The sequence below is a fragment of the Cyprinus carpio genome, chromosome A24, assembly GCF_018340385.1.
Source record: "Cyprinus carpio isolate SPL01 chromosome A24, ASM1834038v1, whole genome shotgun sequence".
NCBI classification, from domain to species: Eukaryota; Metazoa; Chordata; class Actinopteri; order Cypriniformes; family Cyprinidae; genus Cyprinus; species Cyprinus carpio.
In genome coordinates, this window is record NC_056595.1 from 2,073,812 (window position 1) to 2,092,046 (window position 18,235).

Genomic DNA, 18,235 nt, shown 5'->3' on the forward strand with positions numbered 1-18,235 from the left:
TACATTCATTAAATGTCATTGCAAAACAGGTGCAAGGACAAAGACGAAAAATTAAATTAAATTAAATTAAATTAAATTAAATTAAATTAAATTAAATTAAATTAAATTAAATTAAATTAAATTAAACATTCAAAATAGTTAAAAATTGATTGTATTTCAGCAAAAATGAATGAATTTTTATTCTACTGTATATAATGCATTGACGTAATGGTGACTGAAATTGGCTAAAAAATAGAATCGCTCTCGCTCTACACATGTGACTGCACCTTTAGACAATAAACAGAGTTAAATGATATATCAAAAGTCTTTTGTTTCTTTTTTAATCGCTCTCGCTCTACAAACTTCTAAGTAACAGTCAGTTATGATCAGCTCACATCGGCGTAAACATGACGACATGTATGGTGTGTGTTTGAGAGGAAGTGATGGTGTGTGTGTGTTGTCCTGAGACGCTCAACATGCCTCGGGATTCCTCCAGAATGATTTCTGCCCCACATGCTGTTATTACGGAGGTTTGTTTTATTCTGAGACTTCAGGTGTTAGTTCTGTCTGTTTTGATGTTCACATGAGGCACTGAATGCTGCTCTGTGTGCAGAATTGAGTTGGTTTTTATCAGAGGTTTGCGCTGGTGGTGTCAGCTTCACCGAGGGAGGGAGCGGGAGGAATGAGGCTCTTCTGTTTTCCCAGCATTCCTCAGTGTGTCATCGGTTCACAAGTTCAGCTGTTACCTCATCAGATTCACCATATGTCAGCTAGACTAACCAGAGCCAAATATCTCTCTGATTTCACAATTATATCACCTAGATTGATAGAGAATGAGGTCAGACGGAGGAAGACCCTGATGATTTTACATCAAGAGTCTCAAACTGAGCTCAGAACACACCGGAATCTGAAATCAAAGTCAGATTATATAAGTATGTTATTTACTTCAATTTCAGAGCACTTTTACTGTCAACAATTATTTAATATATATAGATACAATTTTTTAACGTTTTTGTAAGAAGTCTGCTCATCGAGGTGGCATTGGTTCGATCAAAAATACAGTAAAAACAGTATTATTGTGAAATATTATTAGGATTTCAAATAACTGTTTTCTATGTGAATCTGTGTTAAACTGTAATTTATTTCTGTGATGCGCAGCTGTATTTTCAGCATCATTACTCCAGTCTTCAGTGTCACATGATCTTCAGAAATCATTCTAATATGATGATCTGCTGCTCAAGAAACATTTCTGATTATTATCAATGTTGAACACAGTTGTGCTGCACAATATTTTTGTGGAAACTGTGATGCATTTTATTTTTCAGGATTCTTTGATTCATTTAGGCAGTTTCTCATGTTACTGTCTATTTCGGATGAATTGGTTATTGCACTCTATACTGAAAGCTGTTTTGAATAAAAGTGATTTTGAACTGAAGTCTGTTAGTTATTTACAAAAAAGCTAAAAGGCCCTGAAATGTTCTGTCCGAGAAATATGTCAAAACAGGAAAGGCAACGGTTCTTTCGTAGATCTTTAGGTCTCCTGAACTATGAAAGAGTGACTTGTGAGAAATAAAAACTTCTTCTGGAAGGGTGTTTCACTGCTCGATAAAAGAATCTCGCCAGAGCTTTGAATCACTGGGTTTGTGTGTTGCTTTGGACCAAAATCCTACTTTCTTTTGGGTTAAGGTGTTCACTTAGAAGAATAGCTGACCCAAAAATGAATATTTGCTGAAAATCTACTCACTCTCAGGTCATCAGAGATCAGGATGAGTGTGTTTCTTCATCAGGTTTGTAGAAATGTAGCACTGCATCAGTGTCTCATCAATGGATGCTCTGCAGTGAATGGGTGCCGTCAGAATGAGAGTCCAAACAGCTGATAAAAACATCACAATAATCCACAAGTAATCCACAGCACTCCAGTCCATCAGTTAACATCTGGAGAAGACAAAAGATGAAACACATCCATTACTAAGAAATATGAGTCTATAATCCATAATAACACTTCCTCCAGTGAAAAAGTGTTCTGGTGTGAATCAGGAGAGAAATCTGCACAGATCAAGCAGCGTTTAAACAGCTCTAAACAAATATGTGTCTGGATTTTGATGTGAGATACAACAGCAGATGCACTTTTTCACTGGAGGAAGTGTTATTATTTCTAAAAATCTGATGAAGAAACAAACTCATCCTAATCTCGGATGACTGAAGGATGAGGATATTTTCAGCACATATTAATTGTTGGTTGAACTATTCCTTTAAATCACAGAATGAGATCATCTGTAAGAGTAACCTGTGTCTATTTGATCATAATTCCCTGGAAATGACTCTCATATAGAGTGGTGAGAATGCTGTAGTATTATCTGATGATAATACAGATGTTCATTTATCAGCAGAAGCTGAGGGAGTGACTGGACACGCAGCTGAGGTGTCAGTGACGCTCATCTGTGAGGCTTGTAACTGAGCAGAACTGAGATGAGCTCTGACCCCAGCTCACACACTTTACACACACTTTTCTTTCTTTATTAGCGCTGCTTGCTTAAACAAGCATTGCTGTTATTGGTGCTCATACTTATATTTCTCCTGCCTGCAAAACATGTGTTACTGATATGAGTTATACCTAGTGATCAGATAATTAAAAAAAAAAAAAATATATATATATATATATATATATAACCTGGAAAATAAATCCAGAACACTGACATTTTCAGACATTAAGCCAAACAAGCTCTTAAATTGGTATATTATCTAAAATTGGATAAAAAAAGAAATAATATTTTATTAATATATTAATATCATATCATATGGTCTCTCTTCTAAAGGATAGTGTTATCATTGAGAAAGTATTTATTTATTTATTTATTTATTTTGTATTTTTCATTTTAATTTAAGTTTGCATTTAGTAGTTTTGTAATTTTTGCAATTTAAAGCTAATTCTTTTGCAAAAAAATAAAAATAAACTACATTTATTTAAATTAAATTGTATTTTGTTTTTTATTTTTATTTTTTGTTAATGAGAATGGGTTAAGATTAAGATGTTTTTGTTTTTTTTTTTTTAGAATTTTATTTTTATTACGTTTAAAGTTATTCTGAGAATATTATAACTTATTTTGCTAAAATTGTATGACTTAAATCTCATATTGTAGCAATTTTATTCTTAAAACCGACTTTTGTAAAATATCTATTTATGCAATTTTTTAAATGAAGTTTAAAGTTTTTCATGAACGCTTATTCTTACAACTAATAATGTTAAAATTGTATATAGTATTTTATTTTATATCACCATGTTCAACAAATTATGAAAAGTGGCTCCAGACTCGTTAAAGAAATCTCTCTCTCTCTCTCTCTCTCTCTCTCTCTCTCTCTCTCTCTCTCTCTCTCTTTTGTAATAATGCATTGTATTTGTGAGTGTCACTAAACTTGCCCATGCAGATTTTTACTTCAAGAGGTTTGATGAAACATCAGAGCCCTGGCTGTTCCACATGTGGAGCGGATTTAAGCTCAGCTGTAGAGAGGGATCTGCGCTGATTCGGCAGTTGGCTGAAGGTCACGGGTTCAGACTGATGAAGACGTTTCCCATCTGTGCAGCTGCTTCACGCTTCCAGCATAGTGATTCTCAGTCTGTAGTCCATCATATGATACACACAATTATCGCTAGATATAGCTTTCAGTGCACAGTTTGAAATTATTTGCATGTGAGAGCGACCTAGAAACACGGAGTAATAAACAAAAATACAGTAGGATGTGTGCCAGAAAAGTAAAGGTGCTGTTTGACACCACATGAGAAGTTTGTAGACTGTACGTTATATGTACTGTACTGTATATATATACATATATACAGGGTGCGATCTGGCGTGCTGTAGTCTCTGTGGGGCTGACAGTGAGGCGGTTTGTTTAGTTTAGGCCTCAGCGTGAGCCGTGAGTCAAACCTCAGCCGGCCTCTGCGTCATTACAGCCAGATGCTGCTATTAATTACAGGCCTTTACCTGTCTTCAGCCAGGATTGTTGTGAGGTGATGATATGCGTTTGGGTAGATCTCAGCTGAAGATCGGCAGGGGACACATGAAGCCGGGGCTGCATTTGAAAATATGTGAGAGTTTCTTAAGCGCAGTCAGACATTTTATTGCAGCTCACAAATTATCTGCAGCTCCACTACGCTTTATAATCAAGTCATACTGGAGTCTGTGAAACGTATGGAAGACTGTTTCCTCCACAGGATAAAAATACAAAATGTAGCTGCAACTTTTCATCTCACGATTCTGACTTTGTGAGAACTGTGAGATATAAAGTCAGGATTGAGAGATAAACCCACAGCTCTTAGGAAAAAAGTCTGAATTGTGAGATATAAACTCACTATTACACGAAAAGTCAGAATTGTAATAAAAAGTCACAATTACCTTTTTTTTATTTTTTATTTTGTGGTGGGTAAAAAAAAAAAAACTGAATATAAACTATTACAAGACAAAAAAGTCAAAATTCTGAGTTTATATTTTGCAATTCTAAGAAAAAAAAAACTCAAACATAGAATTCTGAGAAAAATAGTCAGAATTGCAAGATTTTATTATTATTATTATTATTATTATTATTATTATTATTATTATTTTCTTTTTACCATGGAATAAAACTACTACTACTACTAATAATAATAATAGTAATAATAATAATAGAAACTAATTTTTTTTTTTTAAAAAGAGAAGAGTTTTAATCTCTAAATTATAAGTTTACATCTCACAATTATTATTATTATTATATCTATATATATATATATATATATATATATATATATTTTTTTTTTTTTTTTTTTATCTCCACTATGGAATAAAAACAAATTTTTGCCTCAGAATTATAGAAAAAAATAAAATGTCAGAATTGTGAGTTATAAACTCAGAATTATGAGAACTTTAAGATAAAAATTCCTGTGGTGGAATCAAGCTTCTGTAGAAATATGAGTTATATAGCACATGAAATCTTCTCTGCGTCCCACTGAAGAAAGAAAGTGGTTCAAGTTATTGTATGGCGTGAGGGTGAGCACATTTTTAGGTGAACTATCCCTTTAAGTGTTTTTGAGAAACACTGAGGTAATGAGAACATTGATCCCAGGAGAAAGAGGAATATAAGCGCAGGACAAAGAGACGATCTGTCCTGTGGAGGGACGCAGGAGGGTTTCCTGAGGAAACAGAACTCAATGGAGAGCTGGTCCAAACCCGGCCTCACCTCACTTCCTCAGGAAGCAGCGCCAGCCATGATTCACAGGTCCTTACAGGCACTCGTCTTCATTTATTCATTTATTTATTTATTTTTGGAACACAGTCAATGCCGAGGAAATCTTGCTGTTCGAAGTAGTTCATCAGCTTTGATCTACTCTGCAATCTGATTTCATATTTTTGCTTTATATACTATTATTCAGAAGTTTGGGGCCGTGAGACTTTTTAATGTTTCTGAAAGAAGTCTCTTCTGTTCACCAGGCTGCATTTATTTGATCAATAATACTGTAAAAAAGAGTAGTATTTATTTGAATTTCTTTTTTTCTTCTCTTATCTGTCACTTTTAATGAACTTAATGCATTTTTGCTGATTAAAAGTATTAATTTCTTTTAAAATGTCTTACTAAACACAAACTTTTGAGTATGCATTATATAAGCAGGTTAAACACAATGAGTTCAGGGAAATGTAAACAAAAAGAAGAAAAAGCCTCTGGAAGCTCAAGAATGTGAAGTATCCACCGCATCTCAAGTGTTCCTCCAGGAGGTTTAAAGCGATAATTCACTCTGAAAAACAAATTCTGTCTTCATTGCTCACCCACATATTCATAAATGTATCTATTGTGTGACTTCAGAAGGCTTAGAAGTAATACTTTTTGGTACATTTATTGTGCTTTGATGGATCTTGACAGCACCTGATCACTATATGGAAGAGAGCAGCAGTAACATTCTTCCAAACATCTCTTTTTGTGTTCTTTAGAAGAAAGCGAGTTATCCAGGTTCGGGTGAGTCAGTGATATCATGATTCTGGGCTCTGTGAACACCTTTGTTCATTGAGATCTGACTGCAGATCCCAGTTATGTCACACGGCTAGATTGTTAACAGCTGGCTAAAACATCTGTAATCAAAATGCAAGGCTGTAAAATACAGCAAGGAGCATGAATGAGTGACTGAAACGAAGGACATCAGGTAGTTCAGATGTATCGTGGGTAATATATCACAGACTGAAGCTGTAATACATTGTTATAAAACAGAGTTTGATAAGTTTGTGGCATCAGACCAGAGTATAAATAACCATAAAGCACTGACACGGCGATATATCTGGCACGTTTAAAGAAGCAAATGTTGTTGAATTAGACGTGCAGTCCAATTAATGACTCTATTTCACATCCACACAGCTTCATTTCTTCTTTTTTCCTTTCTTGTGTAGTGAAGTCATGTATATAGCAGCGTGCTGATCTGATATGGGCCGTGATCTGACTGTGTAAGTCTGTAAGAAACTGTGCCAGTGAGAAAAGGTCAGAACAGACTTCTCCTGTGCTACAGAGATTTGCTGGGGTTTTTATAAATGAATCAGAGCTTGTGATGATTCACTTTTATGACACGTAAACTCAGAAACCAGATGCTGAGCGAAACACTGACCAAAGTATCTGGGAACAATAAATAAGTTGAAAGTGTAAAATAAATCACAGCATGTTTTCATTCAGTGATTCACGCCGTGAGTAAAAGCACAGCAGATGCTGAGTTTTGAATTTATTTATAAATTTAAATATTTATTTGTTTATATATTTTTATAAATATATAAAAAAATACATTTATTTTCTTAATTACTTTTATCCATTTTGTATCACCTATTCACCAATCTAACTGCAGATTGATTGCATTTACCACATTAATATTTTATACATTGCACATTATGTAAAAATTAAAAGTCAGAATGATGTTTTAATGATAATAAATATCTTAGAACTGTTTTGTCTAATTTTAAAAAATTTAGCTTGAAAAAAAAAAATTAATCAAGGATGCATTAAATTGATCAAAAGTGACAGTAAAGACATTTATAATGATACAAAAGATTTATATTTCAAATAAATGCTGTTCTTCTGAACTTTCTGTTCATCTGTGAATCCTGAAAAATAAAATGTATCAAAGTTTCCACAAAAATATTGTGCAGCACAACTGTGTTCAACATTGATAATAATCAGAAATGTTTCTTGAGCAGCCAAATCATCATATTAGAATGATTTCTGAAGATCATGTGACACTGAAGACTGGAGTAATGATGCTGAAAATACAGCTGCGCATCACAGAAATACATTACACTTTAACAGAGATTCACACAGAAAACTGTGATTTAAAATTGTAATAATATTTAGGATTTTTTATTTACAGTATTTTTGATCAAAGCATAAGACTTTTTTTTAACATTACAAATTCTTACCAACCCCAAGTTTTTGAACGATAGTGTATGTACTGTGCGTATTAAACTCTTACATAAGTCTTGAGTAGCTGCTCTCTGGCTTAAAGTAATTGTAGTGTAAGAATGAATTGATTCAAATCAATTATGAGAGGAGAGACATTCCCATAAGAGCAACATTTTATAGCTTGCGTGATTAAATTTGACTCTGTCCTGCTCATTGCTGTCAATTGTGAATCTCCGATTTTCCATTTAAGTCTCTAAAAGCTTTTGGAGATCTGATGATATCGACTGAGGTTCTGCTGTCGTCAGTGCTGCTGCACTGTCTGTGCGTTGCGGTCACTCGATCAATGGTGATATCCACTCACAGTTCCTTTATAATCCTTCCTAATTCACCTTTACAGAAAGAAGCCAACACCAATATCTCTGTCCGGAGGAGCCAAGGGGATTTTTGATGGTTCAAACCATCCCCAGCTTTCAATTTGGCAATATTGAATACGCCTTCGGGTCCGGCCCGTATTTTGGAGCGCTCAAACAATAAAGATGCACCACATATTTTCACCATTACACACCGCACACAAACACACGAGACTCGTTCAGTCGGCTGAAACGGATGCAGTGGCTCATCGGGGGGAACAGAATAATGAGAAACCGCGGCCGAACAGAATGTTTTCTAATTAGGCTAATCGCCTGAGCTCACAGTCAAACTGTGTGGCATGAGCAGACCTGTGAAACATTTTCTTAAAACCTTACAATCTGGGCAGACTCACCTTAGTAGTGATTTCTGATTCCTCAGGTGGTTTAGAAATCGTTATGGGTAGGTGTTAATACATCGATGGAGACAAGTGCTCCAAAAATTGATGCTTTTGAAAACATTAGTCTGCTTTCTGCATTGTATTTAATATAGAAAATTTCAGTCTTTTTATTATTTCTTTTAAAACCCAGTGAAATGATTTGATGAGCACAGTAGTTTTCCTGTACTGAATAGTCGATAGCCTTTTGTTTACATCACAGTTACATACTGTATATACAAATATGAGATTATGTTATCTGGTTAATTTTCCTTGAAGGGAAGAATTTAATATTTGAAATGTATACTAGCATTTTGAGATTTAATGTTTTAAGTCTCTTCTGTTCACCAAGGCTGCATTTGTTTGATCAAAAATACTGTAACAGTTATGCAATATAATTACAAATGTGTTTTCTCTGTGAATCTCTGTTAAACTGTAATTTATTTCTGTGATGCGCAGCTGTATTTTCAGCATCATTACTCCAGTCTTCAGTGTCACATGATCTTCAGAAATCATTCTAATATGATGATTTGCTGCTCAAGAAACATTTCTGATTATTATCATCAGTGTTGAGAACAGTTGTGCTGCACAATATTTTTGTGGAAACGGTGATGCATTTTATTTTTCAGGATTCACAGATGAACAGAAAGTTCAAAAGAACAGCATTTATTTGAAACAGAAATATTTTGTAACATTATGAATGTCTTTACTGACACTTTTGATCAATTTAATGCATCCTTGATGAACAAAATATTTATTTTATTCAAGCTAAATATAAGGTAAATATTTAAGCTATTTTTTTTTTAATTATACAAAACAGTTCTAAGATATTAATTATAAAACATCATTCTGACTTTGAATTTTTATATAATGTGTAATGTATAAAATATTAATGTGGTAAATACAATCAATCTACAGTTAGGTTGATACAAAATGGATAAAAGTAATTCAGAAAATATATTTTTTTAATATTTATAAAAATATATAAATAAATAAATATTTAAAATTTACTGTCACTTTTTATCAATGTAACAATGTAAAAAATTATATTATTAGGACACTAGCATATAGATTACATCAACACACATGGATAAATGCCACAAAACTAGTGGATAGTTAGACAAAAAATCTCCAACACAGTCTTTTTTTTTCTAATCCTTTCTAAAAGTTTGCTAATTCTATAACGAGGAAGCTTCTGTCCTTGATTCTGCTTCCTAACGTTTTAAGAAATTGAGTTACGGTGTGCTACGGAAGCAGCCCGTGTCTGAGGACTGATATATAATATTCCATCGCAATCCACTGGGAATGAAACGATCCGCTCTCATTACCTCTGATATTTTGAATATGACTGTAAACGTGCTGTAGTGACTTAATCAAAAGAGACTCGTGTGCTTACCCAGTTCACACATTTGTAAAGTGTGACTTTAGACTCACTAATATTATGCATACTATCATCTGTAATGTTTCAGACCTCATTTTCTACCTCAAGCCATGTCCTTGACCTCCGTTTACAGAGAACGTTTGTTCCAGCGCCTTCAGATCCGCTACAAATACATTTCATTTTTGCATTTTTTTTTATCCATGCAAACCTTAAAGTAGGGTGAAATTTCATCCTGATTTCTTACAGATTCTTGACCTTCTTTATTTCCTTAAATATGTGATATGATCTGTCCCAAACTGACAATTCAATTAAGCACTTACTGGTCTGCATATGATGTCATTTCCTCATTCGGGCCGGATGGGTTGTGGGTGTTTTTTAATATCCTAAAATTCATGTTTGATGCTATCTGTGCTATCCCCAGCTTCCTTTGATAGCAGACCAGCGTCCACCCACCCCAAATCCTTCTCTTCATCATAAAATATGTCTAAGTACATGAATCAAAACTCTTTTTGACCCCTTTATGGCCTGTAGCGTGCATTACTCACAGCACTGTTTCATTTAGACTTTTCTGAAAACGCCACGGCTCTGAACTCACACTGAGCCTCGTGATCCTAAATGATGAACAGCCCGAACACTGCCAAAGATATCAGCGCTAAATGAATGCCCAGAGCGAGAGAGAAACAGAGAGAGCTGTAATACAAGGGTGAGTTTCCGCTAATAGCAGTGGATTACTGCAGCTCTTTTCTATTAAGAGCAGAAGGACAGGTTCAACTCGATGAACCTTCACCCTGAGACGTGGAGTGCTTGAATTCCCTACAGCTGGACCAAAAGCATAAGAATCTGGAATATTACAAGTCACTGAGGTCTTTATCCTCTGTAACAGGATTGGATGTTATGACTTAAAGCAATAGTTGAAACATAAAAATGAAAATTTGCAAAAATCTACTCACTCTAATATTACAAGTCACTGTTTCTTCATCAGATTTGTAGAAATGTAGCATTGCATCAGTGTCTCAGCACTGGATGCTCTGCAGTGAATGGGTGCCGTCAGAATGAGAGTCCAAACAGCTGATAAAAAACATCACAATAATCCACAAGTAATCCACAGCACTCCAGTCCATCAGTTAACATCTGGAGAAGACAAAAGATGAAACAAATCCAGCATTAAGATGTTTTTAACTCAAATACATAGAGTCTATAATCCATAATAACACTTCCTCCAGTGAAAAAGTGTTCTGGTGTGAATCAGGAGAGAAATCTGCACAGATCAAGCAGCGTTTAAACAGCTCTAAACAAATATGTGTCTGGATTTTGATGTGAGAGACAACAGGAGATGCACTTTTTCACTGGAGGAAGTGTTATTATGGATTATAGACTCAGATTTGAGTTAAAAACATCTTAATGCTGGATTTCTTTCTTACAAACACACAGCTCTTGTCTTTCCCAAGATGTTCATTCTGACGGCACCCATTCACTGCAGAGGATCCACTGGTGAGGAAGTGATGCAATGCTACATTTCTATAAAGTTTCATCCTTGTCCAGTGTCTGCAGCGTTTCTCTCCACATGTCTCTGAACTTGTTTAAACTAGATTAGCATTTATCTAATCCTCTTGCACTTTTGTCAGCAAGCGTCCACTGCTGTTGTTGTCTTCTGGAGTTTGTTGTTGTTTCGTCTTTTATGTTTCTTTTTCAGTGTTGCCAACTAGTGGACCAACTAATTAGTGCAAGAAAAATCAAGGGGCATACAGTACATGCATACTATGCTGATCATGAAATTTACGTTGCGTACTTACACATACCCTAGTGCACGAGTAAAAAATGAAGTAATACTTCAGGCTTTATTTTAGGAACAGATATGTTGCAGATTATATGCACATTGTTTGCTAATGTAATTTAAAGTGTGTATTAATTCTTTATTTCTGCAGGGCACACAGGCCGCTTGCTGAAATCCCTGTGCTTCACCAGTATGACGTTCCTGCTGCTGCACATCATCTACCAAATCACAATCAACAGTCTGTTAGCAGGAGACAACATCGAGCCCAATTTCAACTGTGAGTACAAACTCGATCTAACTCTCCACTACAGATTCTCAAACTAATAGATGTAGATCTTAGTGTCCAATTTAGATTGTGAGTATAATATATGTATAAATTTTTATTAGATGTTGTAAAACTAAATGATTTTTTTTTGAAGTTATTTTATTGGTTAAATGATTGAGTTTGGGTTAAGTTGTTTTTTGATGAAGTTATTGGTTGGTTTTTTTTTTTTTTTTTTTGTAAGTTTTTTACACATTTAGAATTTTTTATTTTTGTCATTTTAATTCTTTTTATTATTCGTTTTTAATATGTCCAAATAGTTTTTTTTATAAATTTTAGTTTTAGTTATTTTAGTATCAAGTTAATAAGATTATAAATTAAATTAGTTATATAAGTTATATAATAAATTTAAAAAATGAAAAATGTTGCATTAGCAATATTAGCTGAAAGATGAAAATTTAATGTTTTGATTTTTATTTATTTTTGTCTGTTTATTTAGTTTTTATTTATAGTTTTCTATGGTTTTAATTCAGTTATCTCTCACAATTATGTGTTTATGACTCAGAACTCATATTTTCTCCCTCAGAATTAAAATATATAAACTCAAAAAATTTGATTAAAAGTTGCAATTACCTTTTTTATTTATTTTTATCCAATGGCAAAATAGAAAGTTGAAAAGAACAGCATTTATTTGAAAAATAAATATTTTGAAAAAAAAAAAAAAAAAAAGAAATATCAACTAGCTAAAATAAATAATTGTAGTATTTAATATATATATATATATATATATATATATATATATATATATATATATATATATATATATATATATATATAATTTTAATGAACCATAATAACTCTAGTTGACTGTTTTGAGGACTAAAATGTTCTCTGCTCATAAAATCCATTATTCACTTAAGCCGCAAAAATGTGAAACCAGTAAAAATGTGTGTATGCAGGGTTGAAAGTTTGTGTGAGGACACACACATTCTCAGGTCTAGTTTGATTTGTATAAATCACAGAGTTGGCGCAGGAAGTTACGTGCGATTGCTTAAGCTGCTGAGCTGGACGTGAGGTCAAACGCATGCCTGGATCATGTTTCCCCGACACTAACGCTCACGCAGAACCCCAGACTGTAACTGCACACAACCAGAGCTGCTTTCTCCAAGCGTAAAAGCCACAACATCTGCCTTCAAGATGGAGATAAAGTTATTATGAAGAGAGAAGGAGCCAGACATGAGAGAAGAGCTCTGAAACAGGAGATCTGGTCTTTCTTGGGTCTTTGCAAGCATAAAATCATGATAGAAAGGGCTCTCGTTTCTCCAGCCAATGGAAGACAAGGGGAGAAACCTGTCTGAAAACAATCACATTCGGTGCCAGAAATTACAACTTTGAGTTTTAAGTTAAATATATTTGTTTTTTTCCTACATTAGTAATTTAAAGGTCTGTGTTAACTCTACATTTCTATTTTCACATACATTTTTATATACGTTTTGAGGTTGGTAAATTTTTTAGTCTCGTCTGCCCACTGAGGCTGCATTTATTTGATCAATAATACTGTAAAAACAGTAATATTTTGACATTATTACAATTTAGTAAGTGTTTTCTATGGAAGCTGGTTTCTGCCACGGAATAATAATAATAAAAAAGTTAATTGCTACTTTTTATCTCACAATTCTATTTAAAGTTCTCTATGGTTTTAGTTTAGTTAACTATAGTAACCTTTTTCTTGCAATTGCAAGTTTATATCTCACAATTATGTTTATGACTCACAGTTCTCTCTGTGTGTGTGTGTGTGTGTGTCTGTGTGTGTGTGTGTGTGTGTGTGTGTGTGTGTGTGTGTGTGTGTGTGTGTGTGTGTGTGGGTGTGTGTGTGTGTGTTTTCTCAGAATTGCAAGGAAGAAGTCTGAATTGTGAGATTAAAAGTTGCAGTTGCCTTTTTATTAATTTATTTACTTATTTATTTTTTATTCTATGTGGCAAAAGAGAAAGTTGAAAAGAACAGCATTTATTTGAAACAGAAATCTTTTGTAACATTCTAAATGTCTTTACTGTCACTTTTTAACAATTAAATGCATCCTTGATAAATACAAAATAAAAAAACAACAACAACTTATCCCCTTTTTTTATGATTTAGGGTCAGATGAATGCAGTGGTTTTTCTTCATTGATTGTAAAGCAGCAATGTATTAATAATGTGTTTGTTCTGACTTTTGTTTTATAGATAAGTTCCATCTTTGGTATAGTATCTAATTTTGTTTTATTAATTTTTGTTAACTTTAATGTCTATGGGAAATTATTTCTAATTATGTCTGAGAATTTCCTATCAACTCGCAATAATTTTATTTTGATCATTTTTATTCTGTCACATATGCAAACTAAAAGATTTTTTGAGCTATTGATCAATTAAAATATGTATCACATGCATATTTTATCTCAGTATTATTCTCTATACTTAACATTGTGTTTTATAACAATTTTGGTGTAATTTGGTGCTTAGTAGCATAACATTGGCAACAGAGTTATTATAGTAGACTAAAATGAAAATAAAAACTAAATTAAATAATAAATAAATAATTTAGTAATTCAATTAAATGCATTAAAAATCATTTAAATGTCTCATTTTAATTTAAATGAAAACTATATATAAATACAGACATACACATAAAACATGACAAAAAAACACTCAACAAAATGACTACAACTTTAACAAAAAAAAAAATATATTAAACACACAAATATAAAAATAAAAACTGGATCAAAAATATTTATAAAAAACTAATATCCCAATGATACTAAATAACACTGATTAGCAGCAGTCCAGGAATGTAAAATTTCATTTATATTTATATTTTATTTGCATTACTTTAAACTGATATTTTAAAAGCAGCGTGTGGTAAACTACTCTACTCACATTAAAACTCATCACTTCTTAAATTATTCACATATAGATATTCATTTAACAAATGCTTTTATCCAACAATGTATTCATAGTTTTAGAAGAAGCAACAGAACATGCCATTAGTTTCATCTGTTTATAAATATGGCCACAAAACTGTTTTCATATCAAGCAGATATAAGTCAGACTTAGACTTGTGGCAAGAGTTATTGCAAAATGCACAGGAGAAACACATTACAGTAATATTTCATAACAACCCTGTAATGAGAACCAGCTACTAGTCAAACATTTTTATTCAAACCTTTCTTTTGAATCTTTGCATGATGGCTTCTAATGTCATGCATTGCATTATTGGCATTATTATAAACAAACCAAACCGTATTTGTATTATTTCAGAGAGCAGTTTTTCTCTAGAAGGCAAATCAAGTGATCCTTCTCTCTTACATGCTCTTCATGATCTAAAATTCAATATTCTTTCTTTTATGATGCCTGTTTGTTTCATACTGCTTTTTCTGAGAAGTAACCTGAGGCAAAAAATAGCATAAAGTACTGCATACATTTTATGACATTATATTATTATAGGCTTGCACTCCAAGCAGCTGTTAACTTGAGAAGCAAATCTGAGTCAGTTGATTTGTGAATCATCTGGTTCATATAAAAGGGAATTGTGACTTTTTATCTCCAAAACCAGACTTTTATCTCACAATTATGATATTATATCTTGAAATTTTGGATTTTTACCAAAGTATTGTGATGACGCAGTTCTGACTTTATTATTTTTTTGTTTACTTAATTGCAAATTTATATCTTGCAATTCTGATTTATTTTCCCTCAAAATTCTAAGTTTACATCTTACAATCTTTTTTGTTTAGTTTTGTTTTTTGAGTTTATATTGCAAAATTTCTGTTTACATTTTGCAATTCTGTTTTTGTTTTTTTACCACAAATTAAATAAAACGATAATTGTGACTTTTGTCTTTTTTTTTCTCGCAATCTTAAGTCAGAATTGTGAGATATAAAAAAAAAAAAATCAGATTTTTTTTCTTGCAATTCCAAGTTTAAATATCGAAATTCTGTTTATTTTCTGCCACAAAATATAAATAAAAATCAATCAATCAATAATCTCACAATTCAGACTTTTATTCTTATAATTCTTAAGAATTGTGAAATATAAACTCAGAATAAATATTGTTATTATTCAGTCTTTTATTTTTATATTTATTATTAAGACGTATGATGATTATGCAGAGACATTGACGTATGATATCTGTGCTTCAGGAGGCTGAATCTGATCCCGTATGCAGTCAGCGTGAGCCATACCCTTCAGACGTGCATTGTTTAGGACTCCTCCACGAGCCCTCGTCGCCCGTGCTGTGTAATGTGTAAGAACTGAATGTGAAACAGTAGCAGCTGACTGAATGTGTGTGTTCCTGTCAGAAAGGAAACGGCAGCTGAACTGCACATCTGGAAACACCTGGAACTCATATTGTGTGCATTAGATGCATATGCAAAACACAAATACTGTAATTCCTAAGATTCAACTCTAATCCATAAAAAAACTTTCAAAATGCTGGAAAACAGCTGACCTCTAGCTGTATATACAGTACAGTTTTGCATGTATTTCTGGGTGAAGTGGCCAAAAATCACACTTAAAATGTATACATTTGACTGCATTGATAACGAAATACCACACAAAGTGTCATCTGCAAAGCATTTTTGCAGTTATGTTTAGTCAGATGTTCGCAAAAGGGAAAATGACATCAGCCACTGTTTTGTCAATATAATATAATGTAAATATATATAATTATAATACAGTGTTATATAATATTCATACAGCTCGGGAAAAAATTAAGAGACCACTTAAAAATTCTCAGTTTCTCTGGATTTATGATTTATAGTTATAAGTTTGAGTAAAACGTAACTTTTGTAAAACTGATGACATTTCTTCCCATTTTTAAATAAAGATGTTGTCATTAAGAGCATGAAATGACAATCTGTCAAAATAACTAAAAAGATGCCATGTTTTCAGTCATGTTTACATTCATTTGTAGACAACACAATACCAATGTTATAACTTCAGATGAGTTAAGAAATCAATATTTGGTTGAATAACCCTGATTTCCAATCACAACATATGAAAACATTTGTTATGACCAACTGTCATTTTTTGCAAAAATAAAATAAAATATCTGAAGTGTGTCTTGAGATTAATAGTGTTTTGTGCCCCTGTGTGTGTTTCACAGACAGAAACAAACAGCAGAGTGAGCATTCCTCAGTCTATCAGCCGTCCTAGCGTCTCATTACTGCCGTGTTTACACTGCGTTTCTGTGCGATGCGGTAAACCCGGCCCGTGCCAAAAATTACATCTCTCTCCTAATAAATCTGAGCCAGTAAAAAGGCGTCTGGAAGCGAGAAACAAGCGGTCGCTCTGTCGAGATGAAAGCACTTGATCGATGGCTGCTCGGGTTTATAGAGATGCTAATGTGTCAAATGTTTCAGCTCCACTCTCTCACAACAGCACTGTTTGTTTCTGATCAGTTAACTGATGGTTAGGCCTCCAATCAAACACTCCTCTAATCCCCCTTACTGAACGCAGTTACACAATCGCAGCGATTACGCATCACTTTATTTCCACCTCCTGCTGAGTGAATTAATAAGGCATTGTTCCTGTTTGTATGAGCTCCAGCACCGCCAGCCTTTTCATCTGTCAGCGTATACTGTACGGCTGCCAGCAATAAGAACAAATGCCTGCGCGCTCCGTTCTGTTTGTCTTAATATTTTTGTAGCAGATAAAGATCGGCTTCCTCAGGACGCGTTTCTCGCTGCTCTCTAAAAATACTCCACTTTGTCCTGCATGTTTTCAAGAGTAGCTTCTAACAAAGGCTAGATGTGTTGCTCTGTTTCCTCAAGGCCACTGACAACATGTTCAATTTGTGAGAGTCATCGCAAGACGACTGTGTTCAACATTGATAATAATCAGAAATGTTTCTTGAGGAGTAAATCATCATATTAGAATGATTTCTGAAGATCATGTGACACTGAAGACTGGAGTAATGATGCTGAAAATACAGCTGCACATCACAGAAATACATTACACTTTAACAGAGATTCACATAGAAAATAAAATTTCACAATAGTACTGTTTTGATCAAATAAATTGGTGAGCGGAAGAGACTACTTTCAAAAACATAAAAAAAAAAAAAATCTTAATAACAACCCCAAATTTTTTGAGCAGTAGTGTATATATTCTGGAATTTTTAATTTAATGATTTTAAAAAATGCAATACATACACATAAAAACAGGTGCACTTTTTACTTTGAAATCATTTTCACTCAGAAATTGCAAGTCAATTTCACAAATAATTACAAAGTTAAAAAATTTTGGAGAAAAAAAAAAGAAATAGTAACTTCGTATAAAACATAATACAATCATCTTTTATTTGCAACTTTAAAAAAATCAGTTTTTTTATAAATTATTGTTGTGTATTTTGAGAGTTAGTGTTGTACTCTTTAATATGAAGGCTTGCCTTTAAATAAAATAGTACAGTAGAAATCATTGTATTTCTTCTAATGGCAACTAATTTTTATTTTATTTTTATTTTTGTAATTGCATAGATGTTTCTCATAATTGTAACTTTATATGTCATAAAGCAAATTAACATGTCAACATTGTGACTTTCATATCTCACATTGTGAACTTGTTTCATGTCAATTTTTTGTTTTTGTTTTTTTATATTTGGTGGAGATAGTTTTCATTTCC

The 18,235-nt window shown here is 33.1% G+C and overlaps 1 protein-coding gene across 1 annotated transcript in view; it reads left to right on the forward strand.

Moving 5' to 3' along the window:
* Window positions 1–18,235, forward strand: part of LOC109058302 (piezo-type mechanosensitive ion channel component 2) — a 128,962-nt gene that overhangs the window by 21,085 nt on the left and 89,642 nt on the right. Inside the window, 1 exon segment of the mRNA XM_042714028.1 lies at window positions 11,468–11,593. Within this exon segment, the coding sequence (XP_042569962.1) occupies window positions 11,468–11,593 (126 nt within the window).